The sequence below is a fragment of the Protomyctophum parallelum genome (assembly GCF_964188405.1).
Source record: "Protomyctophum parallelum genome assembly, chromosome: 5".
NCBI classification, from domain to species: Eukaryota; Metazoa; Chordata; class Actinopteri; order Myctophiformes; family Myctophidae; genus Protomyctophum; species Protomyctophum parallelum.
Window position 1 is genome coordinate 3,444,432 of NC_139702.1, and position 18,195 is coordinate 3,462,626.

Here is an 18,195-nt window from a genome sequence, read left to right on the forward strand (position 1 = left end):
TGCTGTATTAAAATGGCACAAAGTGCATTTTAGAGAGAAGCTGGGGACCTGAGACGCTTCCCAGCTTCGAGAATAGACTTTTACCCAGCCAATCAGAGGCTTACGCAGTGATGGAGAGTAACTAATTTACTCAAGTACAGTTTTGAGGTATTTGTACTTTACTTGAGTATTTCCAATTTCCAGTACTTTTTACTTCTACTCTCTGAGACAAATATTGTACATTTATTACACTGTTTGAAAACTTTAGTTACTACTAGTAACTTCTGTATATTTTGATTATTATTACAAAACATACATTAACCACTTCAGCCCTATACATTTTGGCTATTTTCAAAATATTTGTATACATTTGAAAATGTGAAATGTGACATTCTGCATAGTGAGTTCTTTCTACTTTTGGTATTTTGATGCCCATACTTTTACTCAAGTACATTTTGAGTTCCGGATTTACTTGTTACTTGCAACGGAGTAGTTCTACATTGTGTTGTTGATACTTTTACTTAACGCATTTTGGGCGGGAACCCCGTTTGGTGTTAACATCATGTTATGCTTTAGCTATTGAAAAATAGCAGATCTACAAGCTCGTAGCGCGCCACCGAGTGGCGCGCTACGAGCTTGTAGATCTGCTATTTTTGAAAAATCAAAGAATGACTGACATAGAAACATAGCTTTTTCAGAAAACTGTCAGGATTTAGAAGACATTTATAGAATCGTTCCCTGGTCAAAAGGGGTTGAGTAAAACAACTGAACTGAGTACTTTTTCCACCTCAGTTTTCCCTGGTAAAACCCAGACATGAGGACTGGAACTGTTGACGTAATGAGATGGGTGGATCTGTCTGACTCTGTTTGCCGATGGGATTCTCAGATTGGTCTGACTCTGACCACCTGAGACCAAAATGCTGATTCATACCCTGTTGAGAATATCAGAGCTTGTATATCGGCTATTTTCAGCACGAGACACTGCGGTGTGATGGAGCACACACACTCTTAACTCATTCTGAACGGGCACCCATTTTGGTGTCGGCATCATATTATGCTTTAGCTATTGAAAAATAGCAGACCTACAAGCTCATAGCGCGCCACCGAGTGGCGCGCTACGAGCTTGTAGGTCTGCTATTTTTGAAAAATCGAAGAACGACTGACATTTTTTTAATCTGATCTCAGGTCAGAATGGGTTAACCCATTCTGACCTGAGATCAGATTCATACGAGGTTTCCGCCGGACACACACTGGATGTAATAGACATTTTTTTAATCTGATCTCAGGTCAGAATGGGTTAACTGGAAGTTGGGTCACTTGACGTCTCCTCTAGTGTAATTACCTAGGTCGGCTGAATTCATGGTCCCCTTCACATTTTAACCAGACGGTGAATGATGGACGATGATGCAACCCTAATAAAACAGTCTTACATAAACAAAAAAGTTTTAATGTTTTCAACTTTTTTGCTGTTCCAAGACTGTTTGTTTGTTTGCCACGGGTCATGTCAAACTATCAGACCAAGTGAAGATCAGTCTTTAACGATAGATAATGTAGATTTATGGAGGCAGCAGGTTAGGAAATGAGGCTAAGGAAATATTCACGGACACCATTGGGAAAACAAGTCACACAATTGAACCAAGCATTCCAGAGTGGTGTTTTTCTCTGTTAACTATCTATCCAGTTACTTTATGGTAGAGTCTGACCAATATATCGGTCTGGCCAATATGTCGTTCATTTATTACCGGTACTTAATGTTTTTGACAACATTGATATCAGCAATTATTCCACTATAGATTCAACCTGGTGACCTATACTTTGGGCATGTCATTCTACTGTAGGTGAACATTAAAAAAAAAAAAAATCACACACGTGTGAACTGAGTGGTGCAATTCCCCCCCCCCCCCCCCCCCCCTCCTCTCTCTCTCTCTCTCTCTCTCTCTCTCACTCTCTCTCATTAGAGTCACTAACCCTCTCACTGTTTCTGGCGCCCCCTACTGCTATTATTAAGTCACATACTCGTGCTTACACAGACACACACACACACAAACAAACAAACAAACAGGTACGAGGACATTGCAAGCTGGTTGTAGGAGTGGTTGCACCACTCAAAAACAGACAATCTACAAGCTCACAGCACATCACGTTGTGAGTGTTGGCTATTGGCAACTTTCCTCTTTGAACTGGGTCACGGAACACATTTTAAGTGTTTGGGTTTGGGAACCACTGGCCTTTTTGATTTGAACGAGCTCGCCCCGTAGAATTGTAAATGGTTTGGCACATGGCTGGCTGTGAGAACAGTGAGACAAAGGAGCACCGAGCATGTCACTGTGCTGCAGAATGCAGAAGCATGTCACTTTATAAGATTCGGATCGGGACTCGAACCTGTGACACGCTGTCAGGCAGCCTAGGTGCCCAGACAGCTATGCCAGCCCTCTGGGCAGTCACTGACTACGTCTCTTTTGGCTGGTTTTACAAAGTCACACACAGCCAACTTTAGAGAGGGGAATATATCACTGGCTAACCAGATCAGAATGTTTCGTAAACCAATGGGTATTTCCGGACGTTTTCACAATATTAAATAAAGCCCAGAACATTTGCTATATCTAGTTTATCAACCTGTGGATATTTGGAACAAAATTTCATATTTCTACGTCAATATGGCATATTAAGTGTTCTGTCATTCCACATTTAATAAGGTTAATAAATAATAATGCTCCAAATGGGACACGCCTGTTAATAAAGATTTGGCTGTGGTGATTCTTTATTTGAAAACCAATGCAGAAGTTGTCATTTAGATGTGTTTGAGAGATTCCACTTAGCAATTGTGGTTGAACCTATCTGGGCAGAGGAAAACCCTTCTGACCAACTGAGACTTGTAGAGCGGCGGAATCCCTTACGGCAGGCCTCATTCCTGATCATGTATTCAGTGTGACTGTTAAGCCTGGTTACACAGTAACAAGGAGAATACAGTGGCTGTTTCCTGTAGTGAAAAAGCCACCTGGCTCCACCAGAGAAATTCTGCGTTACATAACATCGCTGTCAGGCAGAAACCTCCTATCTCCTATATTCTTACATTTTGTGTGTTTTTGTGTAAATTAACGCCCTATCATACTACAGCGTCATACAAAAGATCCACAAGCTGGAAACATGGAGCAAAGCGCCATTTTTTTTTTAAAGCTACTTTAGAATTTTAATCTTGAAAATGAACAGATTTGGACATGTGAGGTTTACCACCCATCAGAGACGATAAGAAGAGTATGACCATGGCACAGATTTCAGTGGCAGCCATGCAGAGCATGCTAGCTCCACAGTCCCCTTTTCAAAGATGTATCTTGTGTTGCACGTCATTTTTCTGCTCAGCTGGCTAAAAGTCAACGTGTTGTCACAATAGAAATGGCGGTGGTGCCATTGTTGCATTTTGAAGTAAACAACTTAGGCTGCTATTTCTTGTCTGGTGCAAAAACACTTTCATGGCTCTGACTTTTTGTACAATTCCAGGGCGGAGGCGGAGGGGCAGTCCTCCTGGCTTGGTAAACATTGTGTTTGTGAAAAGCTTGTACCGGCCATGAGGACAGTGTGTTCTAGAATGGATGGAGCATCAACACATCTGTGCACAGGCCTCTATAGGTCACTGCAGGCCAATATTGACTCTGGGCCTTGATCAACATGGCGGGGAACAAAGGCGGTGTGGTGGTTCGGTCAGTGTGATACCAGGACTCATCCACAGTCCAGCCTGGTGGGAGGGTTGGGGTCAGTAGGGGTCCCCCTTCTTCCCCATGCCAATTATAGTCTGAACAATAGCGGTTGTTTCATTCGATGCTACAGTCCATGCGTACCATAATAATAACATGAAAGTAATAATGGACTAAATTAAAGGTATATTCAGTGATTTCACTCAAAAAACCTTAGGTTTCGTTTTTGGCTGTGGGACCCAGCCTTTCGTCCAATCAGGATAGAGAGTCAAAAACGAAACCTAAGGTTTTTTGACCCCCAGGGGTTAACTGGGGACAGGGAGGAACTCCTTATATGGCCAGCACACTCTATAGTAGGGAGGATTATCACAACAAAACAAAAAAATAAGTGATATTTGAATTAAGTGAAATCACTGAATATACCTTTAAATATATAGTTTATCAAACTCAAATTATTACCTATACGTGTCACTGTTTCACTCGTACTGCTTTGGTGATACAATTTCCCCACAGGGAGGGATCAATAATGGTCTATATCTCATCTTATTGTATCTTATGAATCTTATCTTATCTTTTAAAGAAGGATAAATGGCCATCTACTGTATACCTAGGGCATTAAAATAAAATACCACAATTATCAAAAGTTATGTTGAATTTTTTTTAATTTTTGAAAATCTGAAAAATGCAAACATACTGAACACATTGTGATCTGGGAACATGTAAATTATATTGGAAAACTGTCAGCGTAGCAGTAGCAACTAAGGCAACAAATACATACTTAAAGGACAACTTTAGTTTTTTTCAACCAAGGTTCATGTTTTAGGTTGCTATTAGAGAAAGTAAAAGATGAGTGTTAATTTTCTTTCATTTGCTGCTTTCTTTCGTTTTAGGGATTTTAGCTGTTTTTGACAGGGGGGCGGGGGCATTCGAGCATGGGGCTAAATATGTATTTTTGTACAACATTTTATAGCGATTTATTTTTTTATTATTTACTATAGTCCTAATAAACCCCTGGAAATTACATCTGACCACAAAAGATCACGAGATCTACTGAATGTGTCAAACTGACATTGATCCTATGACACAGTGTGGCTTCCCCTAGTAGGCTACCTTCACATTCAGTAGATCCTGTGATTTATTTGTGGTCAGATGTAATTTCCTGGGGTTTATTAGGACTATAGTAAATAATAAAAAAATAAATCTCCATAATATTTTGTAAAAAAATACATATTTAGCACCATGCTCGAATGCCCCCGCCCCCCCTGTACAAAACAGCTAAAATCCCTAAAACGAAAGAAAGCAGCAAATGGAAAAAAATTAACACACATCTTTCACTAAACCTAAAACATGAACCTTGGTTGAAAAAAACTAAAGTTGTCCTTTAATCTGTGTAAAGTCTGACATATTTGGCATGTTTGTTGTTGTTTTTTTCCTTCACTGTTTTGTGATGTTAACGACCTCTTTATCCATTCACTGTCATTGGCTTAATGCTTTCTGTCATCACGTCCTGTGGTCATAGGCTTGTACATGTCGTGTCTGTATATGTCCAGCTGACAGGATGCCAATTTGCATACTTTGCCCTGGCTTTTCACAGAGCTCATGAGAAAGCAGGAATGACTTGAATTCCTGGAATGGCATGCACGTTCTCCCACGGTCTGAACCATTGTATACTGTAGTTACAGTACAATCCTTACTGTTAGTTTAATAACTCGCCGTACAAAACCCAAATGGAACCAAATGCTATTTGGTTCCATGATACGCTCTCTGATTTTGGAGGTCAATTCATTTGTTTGTCAAATCCGTTTGTTTCCATTTGTAACCTCTTTTTTATGTTAAATTAACACTGAGGATTTTGTCTGGTATGAAAGTGTAACTGCATACTACTGATGATGATGATGATGATGATGAAGATGATGAGTGGCACAGAGATTAATTTAGCATAGTTGTCTTTTTGTTATGTTTTGTTTCCATGCCTCAGCGTCTGCATAATAGGAAAACTCATGTGAGTATGACCCGTGTTTGTTTTAATGAGTGGACGACCAACCATGCTTTCACACTGTCCTAACTCTGTCTGTCTGTGTGTGTCTCTCTCTCTCTCTCTCTCTCTCTCTCTCTCTCTCTCTCTTCCTCTAGGAGCTGTACTACTTGAGAATGCAAAGGAGCAGGGAAAAGATGGAGAGGGGGATACTGGAGGAGCAACATCAGGTGTGTGTTTGTGTGTTTGTGTGTGTGTGTGTGTCACTGTGGCGGCGTTGGCTCAGGGGTAGAGTGGCTGGATGGTAACCGCAGGGTTGCCAGTTCGAACCCGGGATCCCCCAGAGAAGTGTCCTTGAGCAAGACACTGATCCCCTAATCACTCCTGATGTGTTGGTTGGTGCCTTGCATGGTTTCCGCTGCCATCGGTGTATGAATGTGTGTGTGAATGGGTGAATGTAATGCACAATCTATGTAAAGCGCCTTGGCTAAAGGCGCTATATAAATGCACCATTTTACTGTGTGTGTGTGTGTGTGTGTGTGTGTGTGTGTGTTTGCGCGTGCATGCGTTTGTGTGTGTGATAACACTGGCTTCTACAGACAAACTAAGGTGTTGTCTGGCGATCAGTGCCCTCAAGGAGCATCTGTGCACGGTTATCGCATTGTTTCAGAGTTACATGAACACTGAGGATGACAGTGTAATGGTCATTACATTAGACATGTAGTGCTGACTCTGAGCATCAGGATTTAATTGAGTGAAATGCTCTTAAAGGGACACTTCACCCTTTTTTCCAAAACATATATGTTAATGACGTTTAGGAGCTTTAGAACACTTTCCTGGGGGTCTTTATGTGTGTAATCTGTGGTTTTAGATATTTTAGATTGTAGCAGTGAGCCCAGTGTCTCTGATGTCATGGACAATGGGATCACTTACTTCCTGGACTACATGTTGTCTCAGTAAGACAGCCCTCCCTCTATCCACAAGGAGGAGCAGTGCCCCAAAGCATTATGGGAATTGTAGTCCAGGAAGTAAGTGAGCCCAGTGTCCATGACATCAGAGACACTGGGCTCACTGCTAAGATCTAAAATATCTAAAACCACATATTACACACATAAAGACCTCCAGGAAAGTGTTCTAAATCTTCTAAATGTCATTAACATATAGTTTTATGCAAAAAGGGTGAAATGTCCCTTTAAGTGTGGCTGACTGTCTGTCTGTCTGTCTCTCTCTCTCTCTCTCACAGGTGGTGCACATGAAGAAGAAGTTGAGGGTGTGTGTGGCGACCTGTAACCGGGCGGACTACTCCAAACTGGCCCCCATCATGTTTGGGCTCAAAGCCCAGCCGGACGACTTTGAGCTGGAGGTGGTGGTGCTGGGCTCACATCTCATCGATGACTACGGGTACGTTCACAGCCACTCATGTGTCACGTGACTGAGTGATGGTGTAGCGTTATTCAAAACCCCCACCCCCGCCTGCCTCTGATTGGCCTACCGACACTGCCCATCTTTGCTCCGTGGTAACCAGACGTTCCTCTAAGGCGGATAGTCGGCGTTGGAATTGCCTCTGGGTTAATATTTTACTATTCTGTCCGAATCGGGTTGTAACTCGAACGGGGCTGAGTCGGCTCTAGTGAACTTTGCAATGCTCGACATGGCAACTCGTGCTCGGTGGTGTCTAGTGGCTCAAGTTTGCTAGAGACGTCGCCCCTCCGTCGTGGTCTAAAACTATACTTTATCGGCCAAAACAGCTAGTCCAAATATATAAAGAATCTTTAGGGGCTCAGATTGAGATAAAGGACGATGTTTTGAGCTTAATAAAACTTTAATCCGACCTCGCGAGTAGAAATGTAATGTTTTACATTGAGAGATGACGCTCCGGAATGAAGTTATGAGTCATCACACTGACACACAGTGTCAGTATTCAATACAAACTATTTATTTTTTCATTCTTATTCGTACAGTCAATACATTTGATCTGTACTTTAAATTTCCTCTTTCCTGCCTGTTATGCTCTCACAGCACGTCACTTTTTGTAACATTATAGAAAGATCTTGAAAGTGTGAGAACTACTGATTTAGAAGGATTGGATTTATATACCATACCGACGTTTGATTACTTTGTATACATTTCTATATTATCTTTGGTGAGAATCACATATAAGCCCTCCATGGGTTTCTATTCTCACCTGCACATCATTTATCTTTTATGTACTGTTTTTATTGTGCAAATAAAACTAAGAATCAAAGACGTCATAATTACACTATTTTAGTCTTACATCATTTATCCCATTCTGACCTGAGATCAGATTTATACGAGGTTTCCACTGGACACACACTGGTCTGATTAACCCATTCTGACCTGAAATCAGATTCTAAAAATGTCAGTCGTTCTTCGATTAAAAAAAAAATAGCAGACCTACAAGCTCGTATCGCGCCACTCGGTGGCGCGATATGAGCTTGTAGATCTGCTATTTTTCAATAGCTAAAGCATAACATGATGCTAACACCAAAATGGGTGCCCGTTCAGAATGGGTTATTTCATGAATTCCAGGCAGAATGAGAGAAGAATGTTAATTCATTTTTGCCACTACTTCATTTCCCTTTGGGATGGATACAATTTAAACTTAATGTGACCTGGTTGTCTATAACCTCTAGCGGAGTCAGAAGAACCAGAATGTGATACAGTATGTGTAACAGGATCAGACTGCTGGACTGTGGATTATACAGTAGGTTTGATCACGCTCTGCCTTGGCAGGGCATCCATGCACACCTGGTGTAAGGTTTTCAGTGAAACGATGTGGCGAAAAGATAATCTGTGTAGGGTAGAATGGTGTACTTGAATCTGTAGTTGGTATACAGAATACTTTTGTAGGTGCAATGACTATCTCTGATCTACAACCAGCCTCCCTAAGTGTAGATCAGTCGTTTTGAGTTAAGAAAAATCCCCAGTTCTTCTGTCATGTATCCAACATGCCTTAACCCATTCTGACCTGAGATCAGATTCATACGAGGTTTCCGCCGGACACACACTGGTCTGATAAACCCATTCTGACCTGAGATCAGATTCTAAAAATGTCAGTCGCTCTTAGATTTTTCAAAAATAGCAGACCTACAAGCTCGTATCGCGCCACTCGGTGGCGCGATATGAGCTTGTAGATCTGCTATTTTTAAATAGCTAAAGCATAACATGATGCTGACACCAAAATGGGTGCCCGGTCAGAATGGGTTAAAGGAGTAGTTCACCCAATAATTACACAGCCCATGAAGCCTTGAATTCATCAAGGTTCTTTAGTTTTTGTCGCATTCCTAAGCCAATAATTTGATTACCGGGTGATTGGTCAGCACGAGACTCGGGAGGAGACTCAATTGAGTAGGAGACTCTACTTACTTACTTGGGCCCGTCGCTCCCAGTGGAGCATAGGCCATCTACGACTCTTCTCCATCCAACACGCTTTTGGGCTGTCCTTTACAATTTACAATTTAGGCAGACGCCTAAATTGCACAAAACATCACCCAATTTATTTTGGGTGAACTACTAACCTGTAAACAGTATTTAAAAATACGAGGACCCAAAGACAGAGATCACAACACACAAAGTTGTGTTGTGATCACCTTTATCGATTCATCTGACATTTGGCTGAGTGTTCATTGTGGAATGTCCCTTACTGTGTAATGGGTGGTGCCCTGGTACACAGAGCTAGAGCAGGATGTGTAGCAGAGTATTTCCTCATGTTCAGTCTTCATGTCAAAGTCATTCTTGTCTCTTGCTACCACTCCTTGATAGATTTCCTTACTTTGTTTCAGTTTTGGCAGACTGTCAAACAGTTATTGATTTAAAAAAAAAAAATAACAAAAGGGAAGAATGTTACTTTAGTCCAAGTCCGGTAAGGCTGAAGGAAGTGGCTTTCTCCAAAGCCCTTCACAATGTGGTGTTTTACATTCATACATACCGACAGCAGAGGGGACCATGCAAGGCACCAACAACAACTGGCTCATCGGGAGCTATAGGTGTTCAGTGTCTTGCTCAAAGACACTTGAACCTTCTGAGCTCTAAAATATGAAGTGATATTAATGCACATAATAATGAGCTAAGGGATGATGTCCGTTATTCTTCTATATTGGGATACCTCAGCGAGTATTATCACTCCATTACCAAGACTGCTTACCAAACAAAAATAAATGAGAAGCTGTTTATATCTTTTACTTTCATAATTGAAAATATTATTATTAGAATCTACTGCTTTGTTTGCAATTTAGATATTGTTTATCCTTATTCTGTTGATTGGGACTATATTTTAGATGTCCTAATATACCCGTACATTTTAAGTGACATTTCTGCCAATCAGAAACAAGTACTTTTTGTGGCCACGGTAAAAACTCTATTCTCACATGCCCGGTCCACATTTTGTCCCCATTTTGTGGCCTGTGTACTTTTAACATATAGCCACTTGGGTGCACTAGTGTCAAGCCTAACACGTCTGTCGGGTGGAAAACTCATATGTGCAAACCTGTTACTTTCCAGGATTCAAATTCAAAAACATGAAAAGTAGCAGCTCTACAAGCTCAAAACGCATCGCTTTGCACCGCGTTTCAATCTTGTGGATCTGCCACTTTTTTTGTTTTTGTGTGCCCCTGTATTTTTGATCAAGTAGGGCATTAATTTACTGAAAAAAACACAAAAAGTTAAAATATTAGTTAAAAGAGGTTTCTGCCCGACAGCAACGATAAAGTGCTTGTATGAGCTGAGACCAACCAATCTCAATTGGATTCATGTTTTAATCTTCATTTATCTAAGCCTCTAAGGGATGGTGTTGCTGTCATCCCATATTTTAACCATTCCTCACATCCACACCAGCCTGGCTCTAGCGTTGCAATTAGGTTCTCAGTGGTGGAAAGTAACTATATGTACATTTACTCTAGTGCTGTACTACAAACCCTAAACCCTCCATCTACAGCCTGCTGTACTACAAACCCTAAACCCTCCATCTACAGCCTGCTGTACTACAAACCCTAAACCCTCCATATACAGCCTGCTGTACTACAAACCCTAAACCCTCCGTCCACAGCCTGCTGTACTACAAACCCTAAACCCTCCATCTACAGCCTGCTGTACTACAAACCCTAAACCCTCCATCTACAGCCTGCTGTACTACAAACCCTAAACCCTCCATCTACAGCCTGCTGTACTACAAACCCTAAACCCTCCGTCCACAGCCTGCTGTACTACAAACCCTAAACCCTCCATCTACAGCCTGCTGTACTACAAACCCTAAACCCTCCATATACAGCCAGCTGTACTACAAACCCTAAACCCTCCGTATACAGCCTGCTGTACTACAAACCCTAAACCCTCCGTATACAGCCTGCTGTACTACAAACCCTAAACCCTCCGTCCACAGCCAGCTGTACTACAAACCCTAAACCCTCCGTATACAGCCTGCTGTACTACAAACCCTAAACCCTCCGTCCACAGCCAGCTGTACTACAAACCCTAAACCCTCCGTCCACAGCCAGCTGTACTACAAACCCTAAACCCTCCGTCCACAGCCAGCTGTACTACAAACCCTAAACCCTCCGTCCACAGCCAGCTGTACTACAAACCCTAAACCCTCCGTCCACAGCCAGCTGTACTACAAACCCTAAACCCTCCGTCCACAGCCAGCTGTACTACAAACCCTAAACCCTCCGTCCACAGCCAGCTGTACTACAAACCCTAAACCCTCCGTCCACAGCCAGCTGTACTACAAACCCTAAACCCTCCGTCCACAGCCAGCTGTACTACAAACCCTAAACCCTCCGTCCACAGCCAGCTGTACTACAAACCCTAAACCCTCCGTCCACAGCTTGGGGTTCACACAATCACACTACAAACCCTAATCCCTCCGTCCACAGCCTGGGGTTCACAGTCACACACAATCACACTACAAACCCTAAACCCTCCGTCCACAGCCTGGGGTTCACACAATCACCATCAGACCTAAATGTTTTGCTCTCCTCTGATCAATGTTAGGCAGCAGCCTTGCATCAAAGTAGTGGTGAAACTGGATTGCTTCCAAATGAAAGACAGTCATGCGGCTGTCCTATTAATCACCACTCATTGTATCTTGTATAATCATGTTTCCGTTGGTAAACCTTTCATCACACCTCTCTCATGCACTCGTCCTACTTATCTGTTTTGACTCTCAAGCGTATTTATAGTTCTTCCATTGTCATAACTTTCATCACATCTACATGCATGGTCTTTCGTACAAACATGGAATACCTCTTCCTATTGAAGCTAGCTTGACAAACAGAAAGCTATTTTAGCTGGTAGAATGTGATCTCCTCAAGTAACACTGTCCTCTGAAAGGTCAGCAACCCTATACATACAGCAGTGGTTCAGTGGTCTGGGTTCCAGCTAAATGATGGAACCAAATGGAACCTTTAACTCTTGAGTGTCAAATTAAAACCCATTTAGACCTGAGTTAAAAACATTCACTTTGAAAGAATATATATTTGCACCACATTTTTACGATTTTTCAAAAATAGCAGACCTACAACCTACGAGCTTGTAGATCTGCTATTTTTCAATAGCTAAATTATGACATAATGTTTAAAACACCAAAAGGGGTTCCCGCCCAAAATGGGTTAACCAAATGGATCCATAAGGGTCCATTTGTTCATTGGTTCATTTGGTAAAATTGGTAAATGTTATGCTCTCATTATTGTTAACATCTGCATTACGTCATTCTCAAGAAGTCTAGACAATTAGAGAATGTTGAATATTTGTTATTTTGATCAACGTCTGCCTGTTGTCTCTCCTATTCTACCGCATCAATACAGCGTGGAATTGTGAACAAAATCTTATCCAATGGCAACACATTATCATTGGGTCTGAGAGGTCAAATCTCATCACATTATCATTGGGTCTGAGAGGTTAAATCTCATCAAATGACTAAATACTGGATCTTGATATGAAAAGGGTTGTTAAAACCCACTGCTATACAGTAATACCCTTGCAGCTAAGTGGCCTTTTTTTTTTTTTTTACTTAGTTTATCCCACGATTTTGTAACCCAGTTTTCTTTTCACCCAGTGCCAATTATCTAATGTAATCCTGGGCGCTACACTTCCTCTGCCAACCTGGGGGGGCAGCGGACTGACCGGGAGAACATGCAAACTCCACACAGAAAGGCCCTATCGCCAACCCCCGCCTCGGGTATGGGCACTGATGACGCGGAGGAGGGAACACGCCGCCAGTGGCCTTAAAAAGGCTAAGTGGCCTTTTTAAGTTTATGCTCAATTAACATTGCGACCATGCAAGCACTCACACAGAATAGCCTTGGACCATGCTGCATTTATTGCCTGTCTCAGGATTCAGACTAGGCCTTTGTTTCTGGTAATATTATTTAAATGCTTATTCCGTATGGCTGTGGCAAAACATTTATGAGCTGGCAATGCCTGACATAATGATGACCCTTCTACTTTTACTTTTGGTATATGTTGTTGCTGATACTTTTGTACTTTTACTTAAGTCCGATTTTGAATACAGGGCAGTTACTGTAACAGAGTATTAGATACATTGTGGTATTGCTACTTTTACTAATTCGTCTGAGTACTTCTTCGACCACTGGTGGTAGTTTTCCCAGGTCTCATAGGCAGTGTACAGCTGTTACATTTTGGACCAGGCCCACCAACAGACAACAACATGAGACAAAGAGTCTCCTTTTTATATTTAGTGACAACAGCTTCCCATGTGATGGTAACACAGTGCAGAGGTTTCTTGGTGAACACTGCTGCTTAACCCATTAAGACCTGGCTGATTCTACAAATGCCATCTAAATACAACTATAATAATAATAATAAACCTTTTTGTAGTGCCTTTCATGACATGAAATGCAGCCCAAAGTGCTTTACATAAAAAGGAGAAAAAAATAAACTAACACGATATTAAACGAGATTAAAAACTATAAGATCAATTTATACATGATCAAGAACAAATTAAAGGGAGGCAAGAAAATAGCAAGAACACAATACAAAAATGTATTAGGCCAATCTGCATTTATAGGGAACCACACTGATTACCTGCCACCTATTTGATTTAGGTACACACTTCAATAAGGAACCACACAGACTACCTATTGAAAGATATACTAAATCTACATTTACAGGAGTTTTTTTTACTCTACTGTAAATGTAGATTTAGTATATTCTTGAGCTTGCTTTTAAAGCTATCTAAAGTCATTACCCGTCTTATATGTAAATCAGTAGTTCTCACACTTTCAAGTTCTTTCAAAAATGTTCAAAATAGTACACGTACAAGCCACTCTGTAATCTTGTATATCTGCTATTTTTAAGTGGTGCAACCACTTCTACATCCAGCAATGTCCGTGTACCTGTGTACCTGTTTGTGATGTGTGTACCTGTGTGAGCACGAGTGGTGTGCGCATGCGTGAAATTGGAACGAGAGAAGTATGTGACATGGCTGCCACCTGCTGGACGCAAACGATACAGAGAAGAAATTGGAACGATACAAATTGGAACGATACAGAGAACCAATAGACGGGAGTTGCACCACTTGGTTCACACTGGTGTGATTTTTAAATAACCAACCCAAACACCAGAAATGACACTGATGTGTTATGGCACAAACAGATTAGTTTATTCCCCCGACTGCTCTAAATGTGGATCTATTGCTTTAAGTCATTAAAGTAAGATGACAGTAATCGTCTTCTGACATTAATCTGTTTTTCTGGGATTGGGTTTTCTGAGGAAGATCCCGTCTCTTTCAGAAACATCCTCTCCCAAAGGGAGAGGAATCATGACCAGAACCAGAAGAATCCCAACTTAGTTGATGTTGTTTTTTCTTCCTCGTCAATCAATCCTCCCACAAATACCTTCCATAGCATTATGTAGGTTGACTTTGGATGTTAAAGTGCAGTTCAATAGACCAGTTTGTGAAAAAAAAGAAAAGTTGAAACAAACAAAAAGAAAAGGTTAAAAAAAAAACATATTTCACATAAGGTTTCACATACAGTAATAGGCATGGACGATTAGTCCTCCCATGGAACGTTTTTCCACTCCATTCATCTTCTCCATCCTGTCTGTCTTCTCCTCTTTGTCCCTTTCTCCCTCCCTCCCACACACACACACACACACACACACACACACACACACACACACACACAGGAACACGTTCCGCATGATCGAGCAGGACGACTTCGACATCGGCTCCAAGCTGCACACCATCGTGCGTGGGGAGGACGAGGCGGCCATGGTGGAGAGCGTGGGCCTGGCGCTGGTCAAGCTGCCCGACGTCCTGCAGAGGCTCCGCCCCGACATCCTGATCGTCCACGGGGACCGCTTCGACGCGCTGGCGCTGGCCACCGCTGCCGCTCTCATGAACATCCGGATTCTGCACCTGGAGGGAGGAGAGGTGGGTGTGGTGGAATGAACGGCTGAGGTACACGGGAATGACCATGAATGAGCATCACAGTAGAGGCTCTAGAGGGTAGACTAGATGGGGAGTATAGCAGAGATGTTGTCTGTAGTACAGGCAATGACTGTCTTTTTATACAATCAATGTCATGCAAGGGATAGCCTCGATACCCAGGCTTTCATTTCGTCTGCGCGAAAGATGAAAGCCTTGAAAAAGCCGTGGGCTGAACCAGTCTAAAAGTGGGAGTCAACCCTTCCGCGTAGGCGTCGCTCTAAATGATGTGACGTAGCGCTGCACTAGGGGGGAGAGGAGGGGCCGGGAGTGACGGACAGATCGATGAGATCCAATCAGGGTGCGCGTTTTTCTGAGACGCGACCCTCCCATCTAGGCCAGAAATGTCTCTGCTTAGGTCAGGCTATGCAAGGGATAATTCATGGCGCGCCGGTCGTTGTTGAGAAATAACACATGTATAAGCACGAAATAAACAACGCAGCATTAGACAGCGGTCTGTTATTGAGTTCACCAGTGATTGACCAATCAGAATCAAGCATTTAACCAAGCCGTGTAATAAACAAATTTAAAGGGACACTTCACCCTGTTTGTGAAAAATGTATATGTTAATGACATTTAGAAGATTTAGCACACGTTCCTGTTGTCTTTAAGTGTGTAATGTAATATGTGGCTTTAGATATTTTAGATTTCCTCAGTGTCCAAGATGTCATGGACACTGGGCTCACTTCCTGCCTGGACTACAATTCCCATAATGCTTTGGTGCACTGCTCCTCCTTTGTGGATAGGGGGGTGTCTGTCTTAAGGCTCATACATAGTCTGGATTTACGGTGGTGGGGTGACCACCGAACTACAACATGACGTCACGAGCCGCGGTGAAGAGCAAACCACCGCCACCGCTCCAGCCCTTCTCTCTGTTTTTACTCACCACCGCTCAACGTTATTTCAGCTCCGGTGGTCAGCTCACCACCGGAGCGGTGGTCACCTTACCACCGAAAATACAGACTATGAATAGGCCTTTACTGAGACAAAACATGTAGTCCAGGAAGAAAGTGAACCCAGTGTCCATGACATCATGGACACTGGGAAAATCTAAAATATCTAAAACCATATTTTACACACATAAAGACCCCTGTGATGTCTGTCTCTCTCTCTCACTCACACACACACACACACACACACGCACGCACACACGCACGCACGCACACACACACACACACACACACACACACACACACACACACACACACACACACACACACACACACACACTCACACTCACACTCACACTCACACTCACACTCACACTCACACTCACACTCACAGTAACACACACACACACACTTTCTCTCTTTCTCTGTCTGTCTGTCTCTCACCATCCGTTGGTCTATCTCTGTCTCAGGTGAGCGGCACCATTGACGACTCGATACGCCACGCCATCAGTAAGCTGGCCCACTACCACGCCTGCTGCACGCGCAGCGCCGAGCAACACCTCATCGCCATGTGCGAGGACCACTCGCGCATCCTGCTGGCCGGCTGCCCCTCCTACGACAAGCTGCTCACAGCGCACCGCCGAGCCGACTACATGGACATCATCAAATGCTGGCTGGGTAAGGCTGTGTGTGTGTGTGTGCGTGCGTGCGTGCGTGCGTGCGTGCGTGCGTGCGTGCGTGCGTGCGTGGTTTGCACTTTGCAGAGTAAGCTGTCTTTATGTTGGCAAGAGAAAAGAAAAGGTGGCAGATTTGTACTTGGCGATAGGCTACTCAGCTGTTGTCTAAAAGGCATGTCTGACTCTGCATACATCACAGACTATTCCTTGGAATTGCGTTGTGGATAAACGGGGCCAATTGTAAAGATAGGTAACATAATATCGTCTGTCGGGTGGAAACCTCATACTGTACGTCCAAAACTGTTAAAACAAAATAGCAAAAGTAGCAGATTGTCGTTTGATACTTTTGTGTGAAGCTGTGAGTGTGACAATTGTATATGATCAAGTAGGGTGTTAATTTACAAAAATAAATAAATCCAAAAGTTAGAATATGGAGATAGGCGGTTTCTGTCCAACTGCATAGATAATTTGATATGAAGATATATAAAGTACAATATTTGCATCTGAGATGCAGTGGAATTTAAATCCTCCACTTTCTCTGTCTCTGTCTCTGTCTCTGTCTCTGTCTCTGTCTCTGTCTCTGTCTCTGTCTCTGTCTCTGTCTCTGTCTCTCTCTCTCTCTCTCTCTCTCTCTCTCTCTCTCTCTGTGTGACAGGTGACAAGGTTCAGAACCATGACTACATCGTGGCCCTGCAGCATCCGGTCACCACAGACATCCAGAACTCCATAAAGATCTACGGCCTGATGCTGGACGCTCTGCTGTCCTTCAACAAGAGGACGCTCATCCTGTTCCCCAACATAGACGCCGGTTAGTCCCCTCCCCCTCATCCTGTTCCCCAACATAGACGCCGGTTAGTCCCCTCCCCCTCATCCTGTTCCCCAACATAGACGCCGGTTAGTCCCCTCCCCCTCATCCTGTTCCCCAACATAGACGCCGGTTAGGCCCCTCCCCCTCATCCTGTTCCCCAACATAGACGCCGGTTAGGCCCCTCCCCCTCATCCTGTTCCCCAACATAGACGCCGGTTAGTCCCCTCCCCCTCATCCTGTTCCCCAACATAGACGCCGGTTAGGCCCCTCCCCCTCATCCTGTTCCCCAACAAAGACGCCGGTTAGGCCCCTCCCCCTCATCCTGTTCCCCAACATAGACGCCGGTTAGTCCCCTCCCCCTCATCCTGTTCCCCAACATAGACGCCGGTTAGTCCCCTCCCCCTCATCCTGTTCCCCAACATAGACGCCGGTTAGTCCCCTCCCCCTCATCCTGTTCCCCAACATAGACGCCGGTTAGTCCCCTCCCCCTCATCCTGTTCCCCAACATAGACGCCGGTTAGTCCCCTCCCCCTCATCCTGTTCCCCAACATAGACGCCGGTTAGTCCCCTCCCCCTCATCCTGTTCCCCAACATAGACGCCGGTTAGTCCCCTCCCCCTCATCCTGTTCCCCAACATAGACGCCGGTTAGTCCCCTCCCCCGCACCATACCCGTCCGTCCACGTCCTTTTGCCGTTGACCCGCCGTCT

General features: G+C 43.4%; 1 protein-coding gene across 3 annotated transcripts in view; it reads left to right on the forward strand.

Moving 5' to 3' along the window:
• gne (glucosamine (UDP-N-acetyl)-2-epimerase/N-acetylmannosamine kinase) overlaps positions 1-18,195 on the forward strand; it is a 52,025-nt gene that overhangs the window by 18,999 nt on the left and 14,831 nt on the right. For 2 of the 3 annotated variants that reach the window (XM_083765520.1, XM_083765518.1), the window contains exons 2-6: positions 5,805-5,876; positions 6,890-7,047; positions 14,812-15,058; positions 16,473-16,680; positions 17,335-17,487. In XM_083765520.1, coding sequence (XP_083621646.1) covers positions 5,823-5,876; positions 6,890-7,047; positions 14,812-15,058; positions 16,473-16,680; positions 17,335-17,487 — 820 coding nt within the window. In that variant the 5' untranslated portion in view covers positions 5,805-5,822. Of the gene's footprint in view, positions 1-5,802; positions 5,877-6,889; positions 7,048-14,811; positions 15,059-16,472; positions 16,681-17,334; positions 17,488-18,195 lie in introns of all 3 variants that reach the window. The other variant, XM_083765519.1, reaches the window with a different exon arrangement.